This window comes from Ischnura elegans, assembly GCF_921293095.1.
Source record: "Ischnura elegans chromosome 13 unlocalized genomic scaffold, ioIscEleg1.1 SUPER_13_unloc_1, whole genome shotgun sequence".
NCBI classification, from domain to species: Eukaryota; Metazoa; Arthropoda; class Insecta; order Odonata; family Coenagrionidae; genus Ischnura; species Ischnura elegans.
Genome location: NW_025791657.1, coordinates 9,254,992 through 9,279,714, shown reverse-complemented (window position 1 = coordinate 9,279,714; position 24,723 = coordinate 9,254,992). Strand labels below are relative to the sequence as shown.

The following is a 24,723-nucleotide window of genomic DNA, read 5'->3' as shown; positions in this document are numbered from 1 at the left end:
CAGACAGCGTGAATGTAAACGCAGCAATGAAAAGCGATATCTTTTGTGACGTCACCTATCGTTTACAAAGTTCAAAGCCGACCAAAGGCCCAACCCAACTAGTCGGCGCTCTTTCCCCGATGCCGAATACCATGGCCTCCTTTAATATGCGAATGCCCTTATGACCTTCTTCCGTCTGAACACCGGAGGTCCTTTTTTAATTCCTCGCAGAGAGAATGTTTATTGCACACGTTGTTATTAGCGCACAGTAACCAAATTTCACTTACCGAATCTTCCTGAGATCGCGGAAAATATTAAAATTGTTAATATAATGTAATAAATCAAAAAATCAATTTAATATAATCATAATGCACTTGGATTGAAATATCTAAAGACAAAAGGAATACCTGCTGAAACATGTTATTTTCACTTTCACGTTATTATTCACAAACTCAAACGAGGTAAGCGCAGTCTATTAAGAGCTATGGCCAGTAATTGGAATATGGCATTTGCCCTCATTTTGTGTGGGAACCGAACTTTGAGTTACAAATCGGATATTTTTCAAAAATGGTTCATTATGGGTCTATTAGAAATGCAAGTTATTTCATTTGTCCTTTTTCGAATATAAAGTCCATCTCAAGCTATCATTGACATTGAAACCTCAGACAAAATAACAAACTTCGCCATTAAAATGGAAAATAGCAGTCAATGTGCCATATAGTACAGACGGTGGTATGGACCAATTACTTCACTAAATATTCGTGGGCTAATTTAATCGGTAATAATTTAATCCGTCGACTGTGGTTCTACAATCAAGATTGAGATATTTTTAAGGTTTTATGATGAAATTCACGGCTATTTCCAGGTTTTCACACGGTGGACGAAATTCACGGTTTTAAGGTTTTCATGGTTGAGTGGGAACCCTGGCTACGCTTTACATTATACGTTACTTTTCAGTTGCTTCTTCCTTCGGTATTTCGCCATGTCGCAACTCTTGGTGGCAAATGCCTTAGTGATAACATGCTTAAGTCTTGCAGATATCTCCTTTTTCAGGATGTCATCCTGACTCCAAGCTCTCTCCATTATACCTGCAAATAAACATGGAATATTAGTAATGAAAACAATTTTATACCATTTGCTATGCACCTATCATGCAGGAAATCCACCTATTTATTACATTTATACATGGCATCATGCATGCATAGTTATGCACTCCCACCCTAACGCATTCATATTTATGTGCATGCGTCAACGTGGCAAACAAAATGCTAGGCTCAACTTCCTAACATTTAGAATCTATGCTGTGCTCAGCAAACAGGTTATTTTTTTATAAATATTTACATTTGCCCATTAACTGCGTAAGGAATATGGGGGTAAGTGGAACCCCTAACATAAATAGTTGACATTTCAATAGCATTGAATTGACATCAATTTTAGTAACATTCTATATTCTGGTTACGAAATACATGGTCTATCAAGTGACTATTTTGCACGCATATTTCAATGGTATCCTCTCTGGAACAAAGAACATGAATCTTTGCCAGCATTTACACTTGCCCTAAAAATTGGGGGCAAGTGCAAACTATGCCTCTACCAAGAGTAATGCCCCCCTTCCTCCCCTGTCTCCTCAATTCTATGAAAGAAGTCATTAGGAAATAAGTACTACCACAAAAGAATAACACTATGGTCAAATTAAAAAACATCTACAGTGATATGTCCAGCAGGTAAAAATTTGACATTTTTACAGTAAGAGAAGACCAATTTGTTTGAAGTTTAAAAATTTTTAAATCATGACTTACCATATATAGCCTTGTATTTTTCAGGAGTCAACTGCTGCTTCGGCTCATTGATGCCCTTGAATTTTGGAGCTGTGTTGCCAGTTATGCTCCTTTCCATTATCTTGTCACCGACGACAGCATAGCACACGTTCTTACAGTATTTTATCTCTGGATCTTCACCTTTCTTGCTAAGCACCGGTCTAGCCTTGCAAACTCCCCAGGCCTTACATGTGATCCATACACCATAACCAACATGGATCTAAATAAAATTGCAACACCATCAGTATGTTAATTGCCAGTCAGCGTAAAGTTTAAAAGTGATGGTACATGGAGTCAATTTTAGGAATAGACTTAAATATTCAAATCTACAGAGTGCAACTTTTCCTTGAATAATTTGAAGTTTCATTGTTAGATGGCGATAGCTTTTAACTAAAGAAAATAATTTTTTTGAATACCAGCATCTCCATAATATAGTCCACCTCCCATTCAAATTCCATAATCATGCATTATTATTCAAATTATGCACTATTCCTTATTACAAAATAATCAAAACTTTATCAAGGTTTTCATTGCAATTGCACAAAGCACACACCTGTAACTGACTAAGAAAACTTGAAGTGGAAAAGTAAGGGTTAAATATTCCATATCATTGTTTGCGCTGAGTGAATGCATGTCAAGCACTTGCTCTGAAGTCACCTCTCCAATGCTAACTTAAGTAAACACACAACTTCAGTGGCGAGTAAAGATAACTGGCAAAATCTTGTATCCAGGCTCCCCTCGAGGGATAAGAACACTCCATGGTATTTAAACGATGCAAAAAAGAAAATAGCTGCCACTTATTTCACCAATAAAAGAGCACTGAATTTTACTTACCATGCCATCATTTTCCTGCAGGAATGGAGGCCACTGTTGCACATCATTAGTGCCTGGAAAATGAATTAACATTACCGTACTGCATACTAACATAGGTATTATATGATATCATTACGCATATTCATTGCACACACTAACATCTCAGGGAAAAATTTCTGCTGTGTAAGTCATTTGGAACTGTCATCTTTCTGCTTTGTACCACTGATTTGTATGTGCTTTTGAACTACTGTGGAATTGAAACACGGTACACAGCAGTTCATGACGTCATAGCATCCTACCATGTCATCAACTCATTTGTAACATATTTTGAACTGCCTTGGATTTCCATTGGAAACTGCTATGGGACTCATTTGGATTTAAATTTGGAACTCGTTTGTACCACTCGTTCATCCGTTATGAAACTGATTTGTACCACTTGGACACCCATTTGGAACTCATTTGTACACCATGCCACCTGCTTTGTAGCAGTTCAAGATGGCGTACTCAAATTTCTTGAAGTTTATTTTAGTCTGTTTCGGATAATTAGGCAAGTTGAATATTACGAATTGAAGTGCGGCAGTGCCGCCATTTCACTATAGCTCCAATGCTTTGCAAAGCATTAGTCGTAAACGAAAGACCTTCAAGCTCGACAAGCTGAACACAAGTTTTATGTGTTCATATTGCGGAGTGAGGGGTAAGTCACTTTGGTGGTCAAGAAAGTCCTTATCGAGAGCTTAATTCCGATCTTACGTGGTTGGTGTGGATCATTCAGTGTCCATTTTTGAGTGAAATGCCTTCGTTTCTGGATATTTTTTCTTGAAAACCGTCATGTTAAATATCTGAAAATGCAATGGGAAATGCGAAAAAAGGCCTTTCCGGGTAATCGAACTTGTCAACCTCGACATTGAAATATATTTTCGAAGGAGGGATTCATGGCGAAAAAATTCAGCCCTTAAATACGGATCCAAATATGGACATAAACCATTTCCAAGGGATCGCGAAGACAATACATCGGTATGTTTTATCATAGAGTAAGCATATTATATACTTACTCTATGGTTTTATGTATATTAATCTATGCAAAATACTACTTTTCCGGTAATATCAAAGAACTAAAGCAATGAAAGAAAAGGTTGCAAATATGCCGTAAAAATAGCAATATTTATAATTGCGACCCAGACGGCACAGAACCCTCCGTATCTAATTCGTATGTACATAGTACCCATTGACTAAGGGGATACTGTGCCGCTCCGTCGCTTTTCGTCAATGGATACATACCATTCGCGGCCTGTCGACGAAGCGCGTACGCAGCATGTGAATGTCCGCTACTAAGCACGTACGATTGGATACATAGCGCGCAGGAACACGGCACTCAGGCTAATCTCAATCGATTAGGTCGAAATTAGTTATATCGTAACTCGCACGATCGAAAAATGTATCGAACGCAACACAATCGATAACTACCGACCGTAGCGAGAACCTTGATACGAATGAATTGTAAGTTCTCAATAGGTAAATAACACCATATCATGAATTCTAATTACCATGAAAGACTCACGACCGACAAAGTTTTTGTCGGTTGTGAGTTTTTCATGGTAATTAGAATTCATGATATAGTATTATTTACCCATTGAGAACTTACAAAACTTACTCGGCCACTTAAATAACTCTGCGAAAAATGAGATTCTCACGGCTAATTCACGCACCACCAGCATCCAGCATTGTTAAGTGGCTCGTACTTACTTGGAAACCTTGAGATGGTAATGAGAGTAAATTCTTATTAATTTTGACACAAAATAAGACATCACATAGCCCACGAGCATTAAAAAGCTTACCCTAAAGCCTGACGAAATAAGATTTTTAAATAAAAATTGCCGATGAAACAGGATTACTGACACATCTGCTATTAGTATGATCGAATTCATCAAAATGCAAGCAAAAATTAACGTATAGTTCAGTCTCAGCTACTAAAACTTACCCATATCAGGCGCTAAAGTATTTGAAAAATTATTTGGTATGAGTAAAAGTCCCTAGGTAACTGCAGTAAATGTATCAACCTATTAAAAATATGAAAGTCCTGCCAAATCACCAGCATAAACACTTGTAAAATAAAACATGTTATCTCTTAGATCACACCTCCGATTTTATATGTACTTACTTTGCATGAAGTCACCACCGCAAGAAATTTTAAAGAGGCAGGAAAGAAAAAACCCACAGAAATACAATACATATATTATGTATTTTCTATTGTCAACCACAATAATATTTCCAATTTTCTCTTCTATCCCACATCTAATTTAGCGAAACAATTACTCTTATTCTCTTTCGAATAGAAAATTATTTAAAAGAGGACTGGTCGATACATACAAACTATCGTCAATACTTTCTCCGATGAACGTCCACTATCACTGCACCAACTTGCACAAATCAAATCCACATCCACAAATATGTCACTTCTGCCACAATGTCTGTCTTCTTGGCGACAGGTAACAGTGAAGCAATGGTACCTTCCTCCAATCTGGGCACCTTCCATTCAGCAAGAATTTTCTCCTCGTCTTCTCGTCCAAGGCCACAGATTACTTTCTGATATCACAATGGTGCAATGTGAAGCTCACACACCTAAAATTAATAAATAATAAAATACCATGTAACTTATTAGGTCAAATCATTTCCAATTTTTGGTATTTCTGCATGAGAAATCAAATTACTAGGCTCGTAAATATAGTAAATATTTGTATGCCTGATATTTTTATTGTTTTAAACTATAGCATAAGATAATTTGAAATGATGAAAGCCGACGTGTAATACACCATAGGGCAAGCTAAGAAGCAATATTCGATCCTATAAACTTGGCAGCTTATTCCTAGTTTCTCCTTTAACCACACGTTTACCGAATGAATTAATACAAAAAAGACAACTAAAATGCAAGAATTTTCAAAAGAATTGCTGCTACAATATTTTGAATCACCATTTTTAGTACTGAATAGTTCGGGATGTTGATGCATCAACATCCCGAAGCCACTTCTGACTTAAAATTACATCCAAATAATTACAGCGAGAAAGAGTACATACCTCACAGTTTTTCGTAGGGGTGAAATGTTTTCTTCTTATCGCCCAAATGCACTTCTTCTTCAACTCAGGATCTTTTGGAGAGCTAAAAACTAGAACCATACAGGGTGTGTCCTGAAAGTAGTAGGACTGAGTCGAGAACAAAAAATGTATTTCTCATTTAGGTACATCGCTTCAAAAATCTTCAAAGAAGCACCCTTGGGCATCGACACAACGCTGCCAGCGAGTTTTCCACGCAGCATACGCTTTCTGGAAGGCTGACTCCGGGATGTCCTTTACAGCACGCGTCACGGCCTTTTGGAGAGCTTCCACCAACCCGTGGTGACGCCCTTTCAGGGGGTCTTGAGCTTGGGGAAGAGAAAGAAGTCCGGGGGGACGATATCCGGGCTGTAGGGTGGGATGCCACGCCGTGTTTCGCCAGGTAGTCAACGACAATGAACGCAGTGTGGGCCGGCGCATTGTCATGATGAAGGATCCACGAAGCGGCGATGGCTGGTCGGACGCCGAAGATGCGTTTTCGCAGTCTTTCCAGTACTTGCACGTAAAAAGCTGCATTAACGGTTTGCCCTGGTGGCACAAACTCACTGTGGATGACACCTTTCGAATCGAAGAAGCACATGAGCATGGATTTTTTCTTCGATTTGGACATGCGAGCTTTTTTGGGTTTCGGCGATGTCGCTGTGTGCCATTCTGCACTTTGCCGCTTCGTTTCTGGGTCGTATTCAAACGTTGAGCGGTTGATCTGCTCATGGCACTATCCCCGTAAGCTGCCTTGATGAGTTCATGGGTCTCCTTGCCGCTTTTCTCGAGTTTATCGCAGAATTTCACTGCGTAACTCTGCTCCACTAAACGTTCCATGACGCACCGTGACGAGGTCACTTGACAGAGGTGTGGAATAAATACGATTCACACTCCGCAAAAGCTCAGAGCCGACTGCCGCGCGTTCGTAGCGCTTTGTTAGAGTCCCTTCCAACACCTGCAACCCAGAAAACTCCCGTCCGACCGTCCGCGTGTGTGGGAAAAAATCAGTCCTACTACTTTCAGGACACACCCTGTATGTCCCGGAGTTTCCATTACATCCCGACAATACACACACGAAAGGCATTTCTAACAAAAATATCTCACAAACACGTTTCTGAAGCCCAGTGAATGAAATTAAAGAATAAGGGAAACTTCACCATTACCAGACACTCTATTCTTCACTAACTTAACCACAAAAATCCCTGAAATGTAGTGAGACGTGACGTAAACGACGCGATCTCCAACGGCTTGTGCTAGCTTGTGAAGGCATGTGATCTTTCTAGGAGGATAGGGCACGATGGCACCAGATGGCACCACCCGCGAAAGAAAATAGTCCCAGACCGAATACAGTTTTATCGATGAGATACAATTTTATCGATGCATATGAATTTGCCAGTCCTCTTGCATCTTTTTTCGTCATTAAAGGAAATAAAGAAACAAAACCTTCTAAGTAACTTCCTAAGCGCGATTTTTGTATCTTGATTGTCCACCCTCGTATTTAGGTACGAAAACTTCCTGTGCCGTCTGGGGAATTATACTTTGAAAGTATAGACATTGAATTTTTACGATAATAATATACTTGGAAACGCAAAAAAACGCGAGCGCTATGAATTTGTTATTGAATACCTTTATTATACGCAACCAAAATTCTCGGTACGTAGTGAAGATAATCTTGTCGCATTTCAAATCGGACCCAAAGATACGATTTAAACCACAAGGAAAATAGAATAATTTTTAAACTAATTCGAGTGATTATTTGGGAGTTCCGTTTCTATTAACTGACTTGCGATTATTTCTTATTAAACCACTAATGCATTTTTATTGCATACATTAAAGAATTTTCGTTTTCTCGACCAAACGTATCAGACTGAACCTGGCCATGGTATGTTGGCGCGTAGAAGACAGTTCCAAAACAAATGATGACGTATATAAATCGCATGGATTTGTTCACAAAGAATTACAAACGTATGGAAAGCCGTTATACATGAATCTTCTTAGTACACAACAGTTACAATACGAATGATGACGCAGGGAAATCCTGTCATCTCGTTCAAAGGGAGTTCCAAATGACATTTCTCCGTACACAGCAGTTACAATACGAATGATGACGTCTGGAAATCCTGCCGAATCGTTCAAAAGTAGTTCCAAACGAACACACTCTGAGTAGTGGGAATTTGGGGAGTCTGGCGCATGACGTCACAACGTTCCCTTTCGCTCCCAGTGAATTCCAGACACGTGCCGAGCCCATAGCTTCTCCCACTCGAGTTGGATATGTTCCCATTGGCAGTTACCAAGGTCTAAACACGTGCGGTTGCAACGTGAATCGTATTTCCCCGTCTCGGCATCGGAAATAACCGAAATTACACCTCTAACTTCTTTGTTATTGAACATTTTTGAAAATAAATGCTCTTAAGTGAAAGAGCAAGTAATTATCAGTAAAAAATATCTCTAACACTTTTTCGATACAAGTCATAGTTATGAAGATAAATAGTATCTTGTCTTATAAACAATTGTTGATTATTAAAAATCGCAATAACTTTGTTAATATTTACGCTATGATCACCATTCAAATTCCTATCATCATCAAATTCAATCTAGAATACTTTAGCATTTCCAAAAATTCGTCACCACAGCGATAAATACTCATTTTCAGAACCCTCCTCAAAAACTGCACATATTGTCTATGGTATGAGGCAAGGCTATAAGTGAAAGGCGTTTCCAAGCGATCTAAGTGGGATGGGTAGGTTACGCCTAGGAGACAAGGCTATAAGTGAAAGTCGTTTCCAAGCGATCCAAGTGGGATGGGTAGGTTACGCCTAGATTTGCCCCTTCCACGGTACCTTCTAAGCAGTATATAAGGCCGTGAAGACTCTGAGAGAATCACCAGCGGTCTCAGAACTAGTCTGATTCCATCGGTCCAACTGAATCATCGAGCAGGTCTTCTAGAAGTGAATTCTGTAGGAATTCTTTATGAATTCTGATTGAATTCCGGAAGAATCATCAGAGACCCGGACGCCGAAGGAGTTTGCCGCTTTAAGGTAAATATGATCCGTAAAACTGAGTTTTTCGGATTTTTCCTATTTTTTCTATTGCTTTTAGAACCGAGAAAATTCATGAGCGTGTTATGCTCAATACCCCCCTTCGACTCCCGGTCAAAAAACAGGATGAAATTTTTTAAGTATCCTAGGATACTAAGGGTATGGTAGAAATCCTGGTCCTAGTAATCTCGTTTTCTCCTCTAAAATTCGGGGAGATGAGTAAAGGAATAATTCCGTTTGAAAAATTTTGATAGAGCAAATAGTTTAGATTCGGTGGGCCAATATATGAATGATGGTATTAGGAGAATATAGGTTAGTAGCAGGTATCTTTGTAAGAAAATCTTTAATAACTCCCTTATTTGAACGAATAAGACCATAGTTTAAATTTGAATGTTGATGAGTAAGTGACCACTCATCTTTTGTGTGTAAAAAAAATCACCTCACTCCAAGGGCGTGGCCCCTACACTCTGGAGATACTTCCTGCGATTGTCTATAACTCCCTTATTTGAACAAATACGACCATAGTTTAAATTTGAATGTTGATGAGTAGGTGACCACGCATCTTTTGCGTGTAAAAGAAATCACCTCACTCCAAGGGCGTGGCCCCTATACTCGGGAAATAATTCCTACGACCATCTATAACTCCCTTAATTGAACAAATAGGACCATAGTTTAAATTTGAATGTTGATGAGTAAGTGTCCACTGATCTTTTGTATGTAAAAGAAATCACCTCACTCCAAGGGCGTGGCCCCTATACTCGGGAGATAATTCCTACGACCGTCTATAACTCCCTTATTGGAGCAAATAGGACCATAGTTTAAATTTGAATGTTGATGAGTAAGTGACAACTCATCTTTTGTGTGTAAAAGAAATCATCTCACTCCAAGGGTGTGGCCCCTATACTCTGGAGATAATTCCTGCGATGGTCTATAACTCCCTTATTTGAACAAATAGGACCATAGTTTAAATTTAAATGTTGATGAGTAAGTGACAACTCATCTTTTGTATGTAAAAGAATTCATCTCACTCCAAGGGCGTGACCCCTATACTCTGGAGATAATTCCTGCGATGGTGTATAACTCCCTTAATTGAACGAATAGGACCATAGTTTAAATTTGAATGTTGATGAGTAAGTGTCCACTGATCTTTTGTATGTAAAAGAAATCACCTCACTCCAAGGGCGTGGCCCCTATACTCGGGAGATAATTCCTACGACCGTCTATAACTCCCTTAATTGAACGAATAGGACCATAGTTTAAATTTGAATGTTGATGAGTAAGTGTCCACTGATCTTTTGTATGTAAAAGAAATCACCTCACTCCAAGGGCGTGGCCCCTATACTCGGGAGATAATTCCTACGACCGTCTATAACTCCCTTATTTGAACAAATAGGACCATAGTTTAAATTTGAATGTTGATGAGTAAGTGTCCACTGATCTTTTGTATGCAAAAGAAATCACCTCACTCCAAGGATGTGACCCCTTTACTCAGGAGATAATTCCTGCGGTGGTCTAACTCCCTTATTTGTGGATTTCTTACCCTATTTGGGGTGAAAGGAAATAGGGAACGACTTTGCTATCCACCCGAGGATAATTTAGCTAGGTATGTGCCACACTGCTGGCGTCATTCAGTAGCAGCTTTGCGCATTCCTTACCTTATTTAGGTGTAAGGAAATGCATAACTTTGTCATCTATCCGTGAGGATTGACCTCGGTTTTTTTTCCACTTAGTTGGAATACCTCTGTAGCTGACATCATACAGTCTTCTCAACCCACTTGGCAGCCATCCGCTGAAGAGTAGGAGGAGAAGATATTCTATTAAAAATACCGATCGAAGACGGAAACTTTCATTGCAATCTCGTCATTTGATCCGAGAACTTCCTCTTGGTGACTACTCCTCAGACAACGTCATCTGCTCTCTACGAAGACAACATCATCGTATCTACATCTGGGTAAGTCCAACTTTTTAGTCATATTCCAAGTTCCCGACATAAAATAACAGCTTGAGGAAGTTATCATCGCAGAATAAACTAACATTTTATTTAAATTGAGATTTTAAGTAGATGGTACGCGTTACGAGGTTAGAATCGAACGTTTTTATGATCCTACAATTGATCCAAGACGAAGAATGAGATAAACTTTTCTCTATTTTTTCAGATTTCTCACATTAATCATGACATCCATTACAGACATCATTTTTAACTTTAAAAACAATACATATAGAACTAAAGAAGAACTTGAACAGGCTTTAGCGTGCATTTACAGAAAAGTAGCTTTTGAAAACGAAAGCATTGATGACATGGAAACATATCATGAAATGAAAGATGCATTAGATAAAGCAAATGGTAGAAAATTTTGCTCTTACTGCGAAATCTTCTATAGCCTTGATGAGGCTATGCCTCATGAGAATACTAACGCACACCGGATGAAAATTAACGAGCAAATAGGGAGAGGGTTCAATGAAATCGAATCGGCAATTAGATCCAGGCTAAAAACCTTTTGGATAACTCCCGAGGGGGATGCTCGGGACGTTGTAACTTTTCTCGATGGAATAAAAAATCTATTGATTGAGAAAATTAGAGAGCAAATAAGGACGAACAGAAGTATAAAGTTCAACCTTGTATTGATTTGCAAATTTCGAAAAGGAGAACACGAGGAGCTAGATACCTCATTTAAGACTAGTAATCAACGAGTCCTACTTGTTGATCAGTTAAATGAGATTGTGGGCGAGAAATTTTCCAAACTTTTAAAAGAAAAGTCCGAGTTTCAAGCAAAAGGGTCAGGATGGACTTTGGGTGAAGTTGTAGGTTTAGAGCTCCGTATTAACAAGTACACCCCCCTTCGAGGTTCAACGTATATAGATTTGCCACGAAAGATAAAAAATACCAAAGCAGTTATAAACGTGGAAAATGAAGACCAGTTTTGTTTCAAGTATGCGATATGGGCAAAAAATATCGCTAAAGACCCCCAGAGAGTTTCAAAGTATAATACTAATATATTTCATGAAAGTTACCATTGGGAATGTGTCGATTACCCGGTTGATCTGAAGGATATCCCTAAATTTGAACGTACAAATAACATTTCAATTAATGTGTTTGGACTAGATGATAAAAACAATGTGTATCCTATAAAAATTGTAGATTATGAGCTTGAGGATCATCGCGACCTCCTCTACATTACCAACGAAACCACTGCTCACTATTGCTGGATAAAGAATTTTGAAAGACTCGTGCGATCCCAAATTACGAGACATAAAACTAGAATTTTTATTTGCAAACGGTGTCTAACTTATTACCATGACGTAGAAAATCTCGAATCTCACAAAGACTTATGCAGAGGAACGGGAACTCCAAGTAAAATAGTGCTACCAGACGAGGACAATAAATTATTAAAATTTACCAACATTAATCGCACTTTCCGTGTACCTTACGTGATATATGCCGATTTTGAATGTCTACTGAAAAATGTAAACACATGCGAACCGTGTTCTAATACTTCGTTCACTAACATCATACAGAAGCATGAGCCATTCAGCTTTTGTTATATCATGATGACTCCAAACGGATGCGAGGAGCCAGTATTGTATCGAGGGCCTAATGCAGCACGTGTTTTTATTGAAAGTATAAAAGATGAAGCCCAGAAGGTTTTCAAGTTGTACAAAAATACTATTCCTATAACACCACTCACAGAGGAAAAAGAGAGCGCTTTCCAAAACGCATCGACGTGCCACATTTGTGGGAAAGAGTTGAACGAGGATAGGGTTAGGGATCACGATCACCTGACGGGACAGTATCGAGGTCCAGCTCATTCGTTTTGCAATGTTCAGTATAAGATGCCTCAATTTCTTCCAATTTTTATTCATAACCTGTCCGCGTATGATGGTCATTTCATTGTACGAGAGCTAGACTATGATGAGAGGGAAATATTCATTATTCCAAATTCTGAAGAAAAATATATCACTTTTTCCAAGTCTATAGAGGATAATTTCAAAATTCGTTTTGTAGATACCTTTCGATTTATGCCCGCTTCTCTTGCTTCTCTAGTCTCGAACCTGACTGAATTTAAAAATACCTCAGAAATTTTTGGTAACAAGACGCGACTAGTTACACGAAAGGGGGTTTATCCCTATGATTATACTGATTCGTTGAATAAGCTCGATGAAACCTTGCTCCCGGACAAGGATAAATTTTACAACAGGTTGAACGACGAGCATGTGTCAGATGAAGATTATGGTCACGCTTTGAACGTATGGTCTTCGTTTGGATGTGAAACACTCGGTGATTACAGTGATGTTTATTTGAAAAGTGACGTCACTCTTCTCGCCGATGTTTTTGAGAACTTTCGCGACGTGTGCTACGGAGCCTACAAGTTAGACCCGGCGTGGTATTACACGGCACCAGGTTTAACATTTGATGCAATGCTAAAATATACCGAAATAGAGCTAGAGCTTTTGACTGATTACGATATGATACTCATGATTGAGAACGGTATCCGTGGTGGAATTTCACAGTGTTGTAAAAGATACTGTGAATCGAACAATAAGTACATGTCAGGTTATGACCCAGGTAAAGATTCAATATTTTTAACCTATCTTGACGCGAATAATCTCTACGGATGGGCACTCTCCAGACCCCTTCCTAACGGTGAATTTCGGTGGTTAAAACAGGAGGAAATTGACGATTTTAGCGTGAAAAATGTTCCCGATGACAGTGAAAATGGATTTATTCTCGAAGTGGATCTTGAGTACCCACATCGGCTGCACGATACGCATTCAGATTTCCCTCTTTGCCCGGAAAACAAGACACCACCTAACGGTAAACATGAAAAACTTTTGACCACCCTCGAAAATAAAAGTAAATATGTAATTCATTACATGAACCTGAAACAGGCATTAGAATTAGGCATCATACTCAAAAAAGTGCACAGAGTTATCGAGTTCAAACAGTCTTCGTGGTTAAAGACCTATATTGACCTAAATACAGATCGTCGAAAAGTTGCTAAAAATGAGTTTGAGAAGGACTTTTACAAGCTCATGAATAACGCCGTATTTGGCAAGACAATGGAGAATGTAAGGAAACGGATGAATATGCAATTAGTGACAAGCGAAAAAAGACTTCAAAAATTAATCAATAAATCGACATTTTTGGATAGGACAATTTTCAACGAGTCTTTAGTAGCCGTTCACATGCGGAAAGCCACCATCAAAATGGTTAAGCCAATATACATTGGTTTCTGCGTTCTCGATCTCAGCAAAACTCTAATGTACGACTTTCATTACCGTACCATGCTGCCCAAGTACCAAAATAAATTGTCACTCGCCTACACAGACACTGACAGCTTCATTTATGAGATTAGAACGGATGATGTATACAGAGATATGCTAGAATACCTAGATGCATTCGACACCTCGAATTATCCAAAAGAACATCCGTGTTATTCTGAAAAAAACAAGAAGGTCATTGGAAAGTTCAAAGACGAATGCGATGGTCTCATTATGACGGCTTTCGTTGGATTAAGAAGCAAATTGTACTCATTCAAGATGGAATCGGGTAAAGAAAAAAAGAAGGCAAAGGGGATAACGAAATCTGTGAAGGAAAAATGCCTAGAATTTGGTGATTATATTAATTGTTTAAGAGAGAACTCGACGCAATTTCGAAAGATGAACGTAATCCGTAGCAAAATGCACGAGTTATACACTGTTAAAATAAATAAGGTGACACTAAATGCATCCGATGATAAACGATATATTTGCGAGGATGGAATGAATACGCTTGCTTGGGGACATTACAAAATTCCACGGAAACGTACACATGATCAGGCATTTGGTAATGATTGAAATTGATAAAAACTAGTTTCATCGTAATCATAATTTCAGTGTTAATCATGACGTTAGCCTGGAAACATCCTTTCACATGCATCTGCGCGGGTCCGTCAGGTTGTGGAAAAACCACATTTGTCACGCGGTTTTTGGAAAAATTGGATTATATGATAGATAGTCCGATAGAGCAAGTGGTTTGGTGCTGTGCCCCAGGAAGTGAGCCTAACATACGAATACCAGTTGAATTTTACTCCGAAATACCTCCTTTCGAAGAATTTGGCGGTGTTCCTACTTTGTACGTTATAGATGATTTAATGAGTGAGGGAGCCTACAGCAAAGATGTGTGTAGATTATTCACCAGAGGTAGCCATCATTTTAACATTTCGGTGTTTTTGATCACGCAGAATATTTTCTATCAAAGCCAGCAATCGAGAAACATATCATTGAATTCAAAGTATATTGTAGCGTTCAAAAATCCCAGAGATAAGTTACAATTTGGTCATTTAGCTAGGCAGGTCTATCCGGAAAAATCGGGGGAATTGGAGAGGGTATATAAACAGGTTACGCAAGAACCATTCGGTTATTTGGTTCTAGATCTTGGTCAGGACACGGACGAGAGATTCCGCTTTAGAACCAAAATTTTTCCCCAAGACCAGGGGCCACTGTCATTTACATGCCCCAACGCGATGAAAAGGTTGAAGAACAATAAACACTTGCTCCACGTCCTAAAATCTGCAAAGCCTAAATTACGTACTGCCATATTGAATAGCTCGGACGAGGAGTTGATTAAAACAATTTGCGATTGTTGCCTCAATACTCTAAACGGAAATCATAAGATCGATAGGCGATTGAAACGAAAATTATCCAAGCATCGTAACACACTGAGAAAGTTGGCTGAACGGAGGACGAGTGTAAAAAGAAAACGAGCGCTTCTCGTACAAAAAGGTGGCTTTTTGCCATTACTACTGGGTTCGATTTTAAGCGGTGTGATCGGTAGCCTGCTGGGAAAATGAGTTTGCAGAAAATGCTCGTAGTGAGTCCCGAAGTCTTTGATCGAAGTCATGCAAAGGCTAGGTTGAGTAAATTGGATAAGGAAATGAAACTTGTGTTAGCGAGTAAAGGGCTCAAGGATATTGACAAGTGGCATTTGTATAAAAGAATACTCGATAAATATCTCGACTCAGTGTCAGACTTTAAATCTCCCGTACACGTTCCGATAGTGAAACACTCACCACCAACACGGCTATATGAGGGTAGCGATGCAATGAGAAGGCGGTTAGACGAAATTAGGAGGACAAATTCAGAGTTGGATTCGACATGGGCACGAATAAAGGAACAAATCGAAAGCGATTCTCCACCGAGAAAAATGAAGCGGATAATAGCAACTCCAAGAGAGCCAAGCACACCTCCAAGGGAGCAAAGAACATCTCCAAAGGAGCGATGGACATCTCCGAGACCAATTCCAAGGCGAAGCAAGCGAAAAAGGGTACCAAAAATGTTCGGGGCAGAGTGGGACACGACGTAATAGCTAGCGTGTACAACAATCCCGCACATCCTGCTGGTTTTTCCACAGATAAAAAATTAAATAAAGCGACTGGAATCCCTATAAAAACAATTCGCGAGTGGTTGGAATCTCAAGAAGCGTACACGCGTCACAAGCCGGTGAGAAAAAAGTTTGTTAGAAACCGTTACGAAGTAAACTATATAGATGAGTGTTGGCAATGTGATTTAAATGATTTGAGAAGTTTGAAAAAATACAACAACGGGTTCTGTTACATTTTAACCGTAATAGACATATTTTCCCGTTATGCGTGGGCTAGTCCTCTCAAGTCAAAAAGACCAGAGGAAATTATAGAAGCATTTAAGGTCATATTTCGCGAGCGCAAACCATTGAAAATTCAGAGCGATAAGGGAGGGGAATTTGTTAATAGCAAGTTTAAAAGTTTTCTCTCGAATCAAGGTGTAAAGTTTTACACTACAAATAATCCAGATATTAAAGCTAGCCTCGTGGAACGCTTTAATCGAACTCTCAAGACAAAAATGTATAAATATTTTACAAAATACGCAACTTACAAATATATCGATGTGCTTCCAAAACTCATCAGTTCTTATAACCATAGTACGCATTCTAGCATTAGGATCGCTCCCTCTCAAGTGAATGCTAAAAATGCATTTATCATTGCTAGTCGGAGAAAAAGCTTAAAGAAGACGGATGCAAAATTTAATAAAGGTGATTATGTGAGGATTAGTAAAGAGAGGATTCCATTCACCAAAGGATACACACCAAATTATACCAAGGAAATATTTCAAGTTACAAACATTGATCGAATGAAACTAATACCAACCTATAAATTGAATGATTTGAACGGGGAGGATATAAAGGGTAGTTTCTATGCGGAAGAATTAGTCAAAGTTAACGTGTCTCCTGACACGGAGTACAGGATCGAGAAAATATTGAGACGTCGGGGGAGTGGTCCTAATTTAGAGTATTTTATCAAGTGGGACGGATACCCACCGTCTTTTAACTCGTGGATTTCAGCTTCTTCCGTGCGTAAAATATGAACGAATTTTATCTTACACTACCCAGCGATAGCTCGAGGGATTTTTTCCCAAGAAATACAATCGCTCATTATCGTACAAAGTTGAGTCATCGCATCGATTTAGAAAATAACGAGTGGTATGTCGGTCTAGCTGAGATTTCGATTCCTTCTATTGAGGTAAAAAAAGTTTCCGAAGACACACCAGCTGTTATCGAAAACTTTACTCCAGCGCCTCGCGTAGCAGACGAATTGCCTCCTAAGGATAATAGGACCCGGACTGAAGAGGGATTAGTTCGAGGGGATAAAGAAGTTATAAATGTGAAACTTTTAGATGATTCATACTTTACAATTCCCATTGGTACTTATGACAGTATTGCGGCGGCATTTGCAAAACCATATATTACCTCCAGTACACAAAAACAAACGTATATTTCAAATGAAGTAATGCGTTATATTGATAAACTGAGTGTAAGGATTAACCAGGTTGGAGTTGATGAACGCATATTACCACGGTCTGCGCAAATTTTTGCGAGCGGAGTAAAATACTCGTTGTCTCCGGGAACGTATGATTCGTTTGCTAACTTATTCAATAGAACTTTGTCAGGCTTTAGTGGAAAAGGCAAGGAAAAGATAAAAAATGACCTATCATTATTATCGGCTGTTCTTATTAGATTATCATTTAAAGATTCAACGTTGACAGATGATGAGTTAGCTGAAATCATCGATGATGCCAGGGTAGAGATTAACACTAAAGAAGACAAAGGAAAAAGAGGAAAAAGAAGCATTGCAACCTCCTCAAAAAATGTTTACGTTTACACAGATATAATAAAACCGCAGTTGGTGGGTGACACTTTGAGTCGATGCATCCGCATCATAAATGTCAAAATTGGTGAATATCAAACTTTCAATCCGATTTATTACTACCCCGTCGAGAAAAACAATATCGAGAGTGTTGAAATTCTTTTTGCTGATAAACTCGGTGAAGCAATTTCTTTTCATAGTGGGGAGCAAAGCTCGATAGTTGTGCTACACTTTATAAAAAAGAATTGATTCACGTTAGTACATCATTTTACGACGAGATGGCGCCGGTGATGGATCGATATTATAGTTATTATTCAAAACAGGTGGGAGGAGAGATTGGATCCTTGTATAGAGCTTCTTATAGGGTGCAAAAGGGACGAGGTATCGGGAGTTTCCTCGCGGGATTGTGGCGATTTGCCAAACCTTTGCTATTTAGCGGGCTTAAGACTGTTGGTAAGGAGGCCGCGAGCGCTGGGGCAGCAGCTCTTGGAGACCTTGGAACAAAACCGGTTAAGGAGATACTGCGCAGTAGAATAAACGAGGCAGGTCAGAACTTGAAACGCAAGGCCGAGGAAAAGATAAAAGGCATGTCTGGGGGTGGGTTGAGGATCGCGAAACGTCCAAGGTTAAACAAAATAAAACATAGCTGCGTAAGAAAAAAGCGACAGTCGATGAGAAGTCGAAGAGGAAAGAAGGTTGTTGGAGGAGATATTTTTTCGCGATAATGGCAGAGCATATGCTGACTTCGTTGGATTTATTTCAGCCCAATCCGCCGGTGCAAACTAACATCTTGGCAAAAAGACTCGTGTCCTACAAACCCATATCTTCGCTAGATAATCGATCGGTTATAGAATTCCTGATCAAAGACTCTGGGGATGCGTATAAGGATTTGAATAGTATATATCTTAGACTTAAAGTGAAACTTTGCAAAAAAGACGGGACTGATTACAATGAATCCGCTACCAATCAACCGGGAGTAGTGAACAATATTCTGCACTCTCTGTTCGAGCAGTGTAACGTTTATTTCAATGGGACGTTGGTCACACCATCAGAGGATAATTACCATTACAGAAGCTACCTGGAAAATGTGTTAAATTATGGAACAGATGCGAGCAAAACACATTTACGAAATGTGGGGTGGGAGTTGGACACGGGAGAGGATATTAACTTGACAGATACTTCAAATTCTGGTTATACAAGGCGTAAGGGTTGGTTTAAGAACAGTGCAGAGGTTGAGTTGTATGGTAAACTGCACGTAGATGTTTTTAATCAGATACAATTAATGATGGATCGAGTAGACATCGGTATAAGACTATTGCTCTCTAATCATGCTTTCCATCTTATGGGAGGGAATGATGATGGACTATTGAAAATTTTAGACGCAACTTTATACGTTCAACATTTCGATATTAACCCATCCATTTTAGTTGCACATAATAAAATCCTGGAAAACAACAATGCCAAATATCACTACAAGCGTACCGAGTTGAAAACCTTTACTGTTCCTTCTGGTGGACGAACTTTAAGCCTTGACAATGCGATCGTGGGTCGAATACCTAATGTAATTATTTTTACAATGGTGGATAATGAAGCATATGCGGGAAGTTTGAATAAGAATCCATTTGCTCTCTCTCACTATTCGCTCGAGAATTTTTCACTCTTTGTGAACGGTGTGCAAATTCCGTCCGAGGGATTACAATGCAATTTTTCAAGTAAAAAGTATTGGGCGCGAGCGTATGACACAATATTCTCAGGAAGTGGGATAAAGCATTACAATCGGGGTAATCAAATCACTTATGACATGTTTGGACACGGTTATTTTATGTTAGTCTTCGATCTAACACCCGATGATTCGGGTAATGAGGATTATATAAGTTTAGGTGATAGAGGTGTGGTGAGAATAGAGGCGAGATTTGAAAACGAATTATCGAGAACGGTTACGTGTTTACTTTTCTCAGAGTATGATGCAACAGTGGAAATTGATAAAAACAGAAACATTATCACAAACTTTTAGTCATGGATGGAATTCAAATTAACAGGTTACTAAGACCACTCAATATATTTCGCGGAGTTTACGCATCCGATAGGTTACCAAAATCACCACGAAATGGAGTTTACATAATAAATTTAGATCCATCTAAATTACCGGGTTCACACTGGGTTGCAGTCTATTTACATAATAATTATGCAGAGTATTTTGATTCCTACGGCTTACCTCCTTTTGTTTCAAATATAAGTAATTTTTTAAAGTCATTCTCAGTTACTCGCAATCGCGTTCAAATTCAAAGCTTTCGTTCGGATATTTGCGGTGAATACTGCTGTCTCTTTACCGCTAGTAAATCATTAGGTCAAACACTACACAAATTCCTCGCACACTTTCATCACACCATCCCTCATCTCAACGATTGCCGAGCCCTGAAGCTGTTTCATCAGACCTTCAAGCGGGTTCGGCGGGCCAAATGTCATCCCAGAGCTCAGCGGTGCTGTTCCCGAATAAATACGATGAGCAGGAAGAGGAGGTGATTATTTGAGAAGAAACAGCCGCAGAATGCAGATCGTGGTATCTGTGACTTATAGCCAAGGCGGGGTGACGGAGCTTGCAGTCGTCGACGTGGATTCAAATCGTTTATTTTGGGGCAGTTTCAAGAAACATGGGAAGCTCATCGCTGGAGGAAAGAAGCTACGTTTCCCAGACCCCTTACAACGAGATGAGACATCCTTCAACGAAGGATTCATTTCACACACCGAACTTTCAACTACCCTGGAAGCTATGACTGAGGGTGCAACCGCTCTCTACGCATTCAGCGAAGCAGAGTGTGAGTTCCTGACCGATCTGACGGGACGCACTTTCATCTCTCTCGAAAAAGAGTTAAACTGTCCCCCTCCCGAAAAATGTTCCTTTCTTGCCTTTTCCTGCCTCAATCCATGTCACAAATTGCGCAACAGCACTTGCGCATTGAGAGATGCACATTCTCTCGCCCAGTGGTTCCAGTATAACCGTCTCAAAACCGAAGTTGATCCTTGCCCGGATGACTGTTCCCCCACCCCTCCTCCTACATCAACCTCTAAATAAGGACGGTTACGTCACCATACGCCAGTCGTCATGCAGTCATCGGTGGATGCAGACCATCAGTCTCCTCCGGTGAAGAGAAAGAAACCTGCTGGAAATTTTATTCCTTCTATTGGACAATCGGACAATTTACTTCTTCAAACTGTGTATTATTTGAACAAAACAAAGACAAAGAGTGTGTGTATTGGTTACGATCCTGGTAGAGACTTTGAATCAGTTGTGCAATTTAATCAAGTTGGAAAAAAAAGTGTAATTGTTTCACAAAGCGAGTGGGCAAACATCTTGAACTGTGAAAAGGATGTGGATTTGTTCTTTTACAAAGGAGAAAAGCATTTTTTAACTTCCTGTTTGGCTTATGCGAATTACTTTGGGAAGACTCATTTGGTTATTAAAAAGACCTTTAATTTAAAGCAAGAAGAGTGGTTTGCATTGGTGAAACTCTTCAAGCTGATTGATTTATTTCTCCAGAGACTTTCAGCTAGTCGTGACAAAGTGAGACATTTCTCTTAGATTTCTGTGTTATCTCTTAGATCACACCTCCGATTTTATATGTACTTACTTTGCATGAAGTCACCACCGCAAGAAATTTTAAAGAGGCAGGAAAGAAAAAACCCACAGAAATACAATACATATATTATGTATTTTCTATTGTCAACCACAATAATATTTCCAATTTTCTCTTCTATCCCACATCTAATTTAGCGAAACAATTACTCTTATTCTCTTTCGAATAGAAAATTATTTAAAAGAGGACTGGTCGATACATACAAACTATCGTCAATACTTTCTCCGATGAACGTCCACTATCACTGCACCAACTTGCACAAATCAAATCCACATCCACAAATATGTCACTTCTGCCACAATGTCTGTCTTCTTGGCGACAGGTAACAGTGAAGCAATGGTACCTTCCTCCAATCTGGGCACCTTCCATTCAGCAAGAATTTTCTCCTCGTCTTCTCGTCCAAGGCCACAGATTACTTTCTGATATCACAATGGTGCAATGTGAAGCTCACACACCTAAAATTAATAAATAATAAAATACCATGTAACTTATTAGGTCAAATCATTTCCAATTTTTGGTATTTCTGCATGAGAAATCAAATTACTAGGCTCGTAAATATAGTAAATATTTGTATGCCTGATATTTTTATTGTTTTAAACTATAGCATAAGATAATTTGAAATGATGAAAGCCGACGTGTAATACACCATAGGGCAAGCTAAGAAGCAATATTCGATCCTATAAACTTGGCAGCTTATTCCTAGTTTCTCCTTTAACCACACGTTTACCGAATGAATTAATACAAAAAAGACAACTAAAATGCAAGAATTTTCAAAAGAATTGCTGCTACAATATTTTGAATCACCATTTTTAGTACTGAATAGTTCGGGATGTTGATGCATCAACATCCCGAAGCCACTTCTGACTTAAAATTACATCCAAATAATTACAGCGAGAAAGAGTACATACCTCACAGTTTTTCGTAGGGGTGAAATGTTTTCTTCTTATCGCCCAAATGCACTTCTTCTTCAACTCAGGATCTTTTGGAGAGCTAAAAACTAGAACCATATGTCCCGGAGTTTCCATTACATCCCGACAATACACACACGAAAGGCATTTCTAACAAAAATATCTCACAAACACGTTTCTGAAGCCCAGTGAATGAAATTAAAGAATAAGGGAAACTTCACCATTACCAGACACTCTATTCTTCACTAACTTAACCACAAAAATCCCTGAAATGTAGTGAGACGTGACGTAAACGACGCGATCTCCAACGGCTTGTGCTAGCTTGTGAAGGCATGTGATCTTTCTAGGAGGATAGGGCACGATGGCACCAGATGGCACCACCCGCGAAAGAAAATAGTCCCAGACCGAATACAGTTTTATCGATGAGATACAATTTTATCGATGCATATGAATTTGCCAGTCCTCTTGCATCTTTTTTCGTCATTAAAGGAAATAAAGAAACAAAACCTTCTAAGTAACTTCCTAAGCGCGATTTTTGTATCTTGATTGTCCACCCTCGTATTTAGGTACGAAAACTTCCTGTGCCGTCTGGGGAATTATACTTTGAAAGTATAGACATTGAATTTTTACGATAATAATATACTTGGAAACGCAAAAAAACGCGAGCGCTATGAATTTGTTATTGAATACCTTTATTATACGCAACCAAAATTCTCGGTACGTAGTGAAGATAATCTTGTCGCATTTCAAATCGGACCCAAAGATACGATTTAAACCACAAGGAAAATAGAATAATTTTTAAACTAATTCGAGTGATTATTTGGGAGTTCCGTTTCTATTAACTGACTTGCGATTATTTCTTATTAAACCACTAATGCATTTTTATTGCATACATTAAAGAATTTTCGTTTTCTCGACCAAACGTATCAGACTGAACCTGGCCATGGTATGTTGGCGCGTAGAAGACAGTTCCAAAACAAATGATGACGTATATAAATCGCATGGATTTGTTCACAAAGAATTACAAACGTATGGAAAGCCGTTATACATGAATCTTCTTAGTACACAACAGTTACAATACGAATGATGACGCAGGGAAATCCTGTCATCTCGTTCAAAGGGAGTTCCAAATGACATTTCTCCGTACACAGCAGTTACAATACGAATGATGACGTCTGGAAATCCTGCCGAATCGTTCAAAAGTAGTTCCAAACGAACACACTCTGTACAAAGGACTTCCAAAGGGGATCACAAATGAGTTACAAACGTCTTCATATTTCTAATTTTTGGTACAAATGAGTGAAAATGAGTTTCACAGCAGTTCCAATGCAGATTTTGGTGTTCCAAAGCAGTTTCAATAGGGTTCCAAAGCAGTTGCAAAGCAAAAATTTTTCCCTGAGATACCATGTGGCTCAGCAGCAACCGCTGCTACTTTCTCCGGGGGTTCTGCAGAAGCACTTGAAGCCAGCAGTGGCTCCCCTTGTGATCGAGTAGGAGAGTCCACAATGCCAGCAGCTGCTGTCTCTCCTGGTTCCTTTCCTTTACTAGGGTTGCAGTTCAAATCTGGCGGAATGGTGTGAACAACAATTGAAAAACCCATCAAGGCCTCATATAAGTAATTCCAAGCAAAAAGATCATACATACCACCTTCTCCCCAGACCTTGCTCAGGTCTTTTCTTGCATTCCTTTGGGGATTTTGCTCATCACTTTCTCCTGGGGGAAACAAAATTTTTATGAGCTCCACATAACTAACAAATAAATATAATTCAATATCATGAGTAGTAGCAAATAAATTTAATACCTACCTAAATATCTAACATTTCTCAACTCCAAGTTTTCCCTGGTTAGAGCCTTGATCAGCATCAAGGACTCTAGATTCTTCTGCTTCAGTTGCTCAATTTCCGCATTCTTCTTGAGCAAATCTACTTTCGCAGAACTCAATTTTTTTCGTAACCTACCAATGGTCTCGGCAGAATCATCTTAAAGCCCGTATGACACTTGCCAATTTATTGGCCAATCCATTGGATATTGGATTGTGTACCCACTGACACACGCCAATTTCTAGCCCAATCTCAGTTTCACAATATTGGGCACAATTTCTTGGCCAATCTACAATTTAGAACAGGTTCTATTTTCTCGAGGCCAATCTCCAATCAGAACTCAGTCTTGTCGACTCCTAGTGGCCAAAACTAGAAGCTCTTTGCAAAACATTTCACCTCGGAATTTTAATATCATATATAAAAACTTTACAAGCATAGCAACCCATGAAATAGCTCAAATAATTA

General features: G+C 39.1%; 1 protein-coding gene across 1 annotated transcript; it reads right to left on the bottom strand.

The window, feature by feature from the left end:
- Window positions 1-1,734: 1,734 nt before the first annotated feature.
- On the bottom strand, window positions 1,735-24,411 carry LOC124172334. The gene is made up of 5 exons (XM_046551777.1): window positions 24,244-24,411; window positions 24,083-24,151; window positions 23,843-24,001; window positions 2,631-2,683; window positions 1,735-2,016 (listed from the first exon to the last, which is right to left on the bottom strand). Exons 1-5 carry the CDS (start codon window positions 24,299-24,301, stop codon window positions 1,768-1,770), a joined length of 588 nt encoding a protein of 195 aa, XP_046407733.1. The 5' UTR covers window positions 24,302-24,411; the 3' UTR covers window positions 1,735-1,767.
- Between the last annotated feature and the right edge of the window lie 312 nt (window positions 24,412-24,723).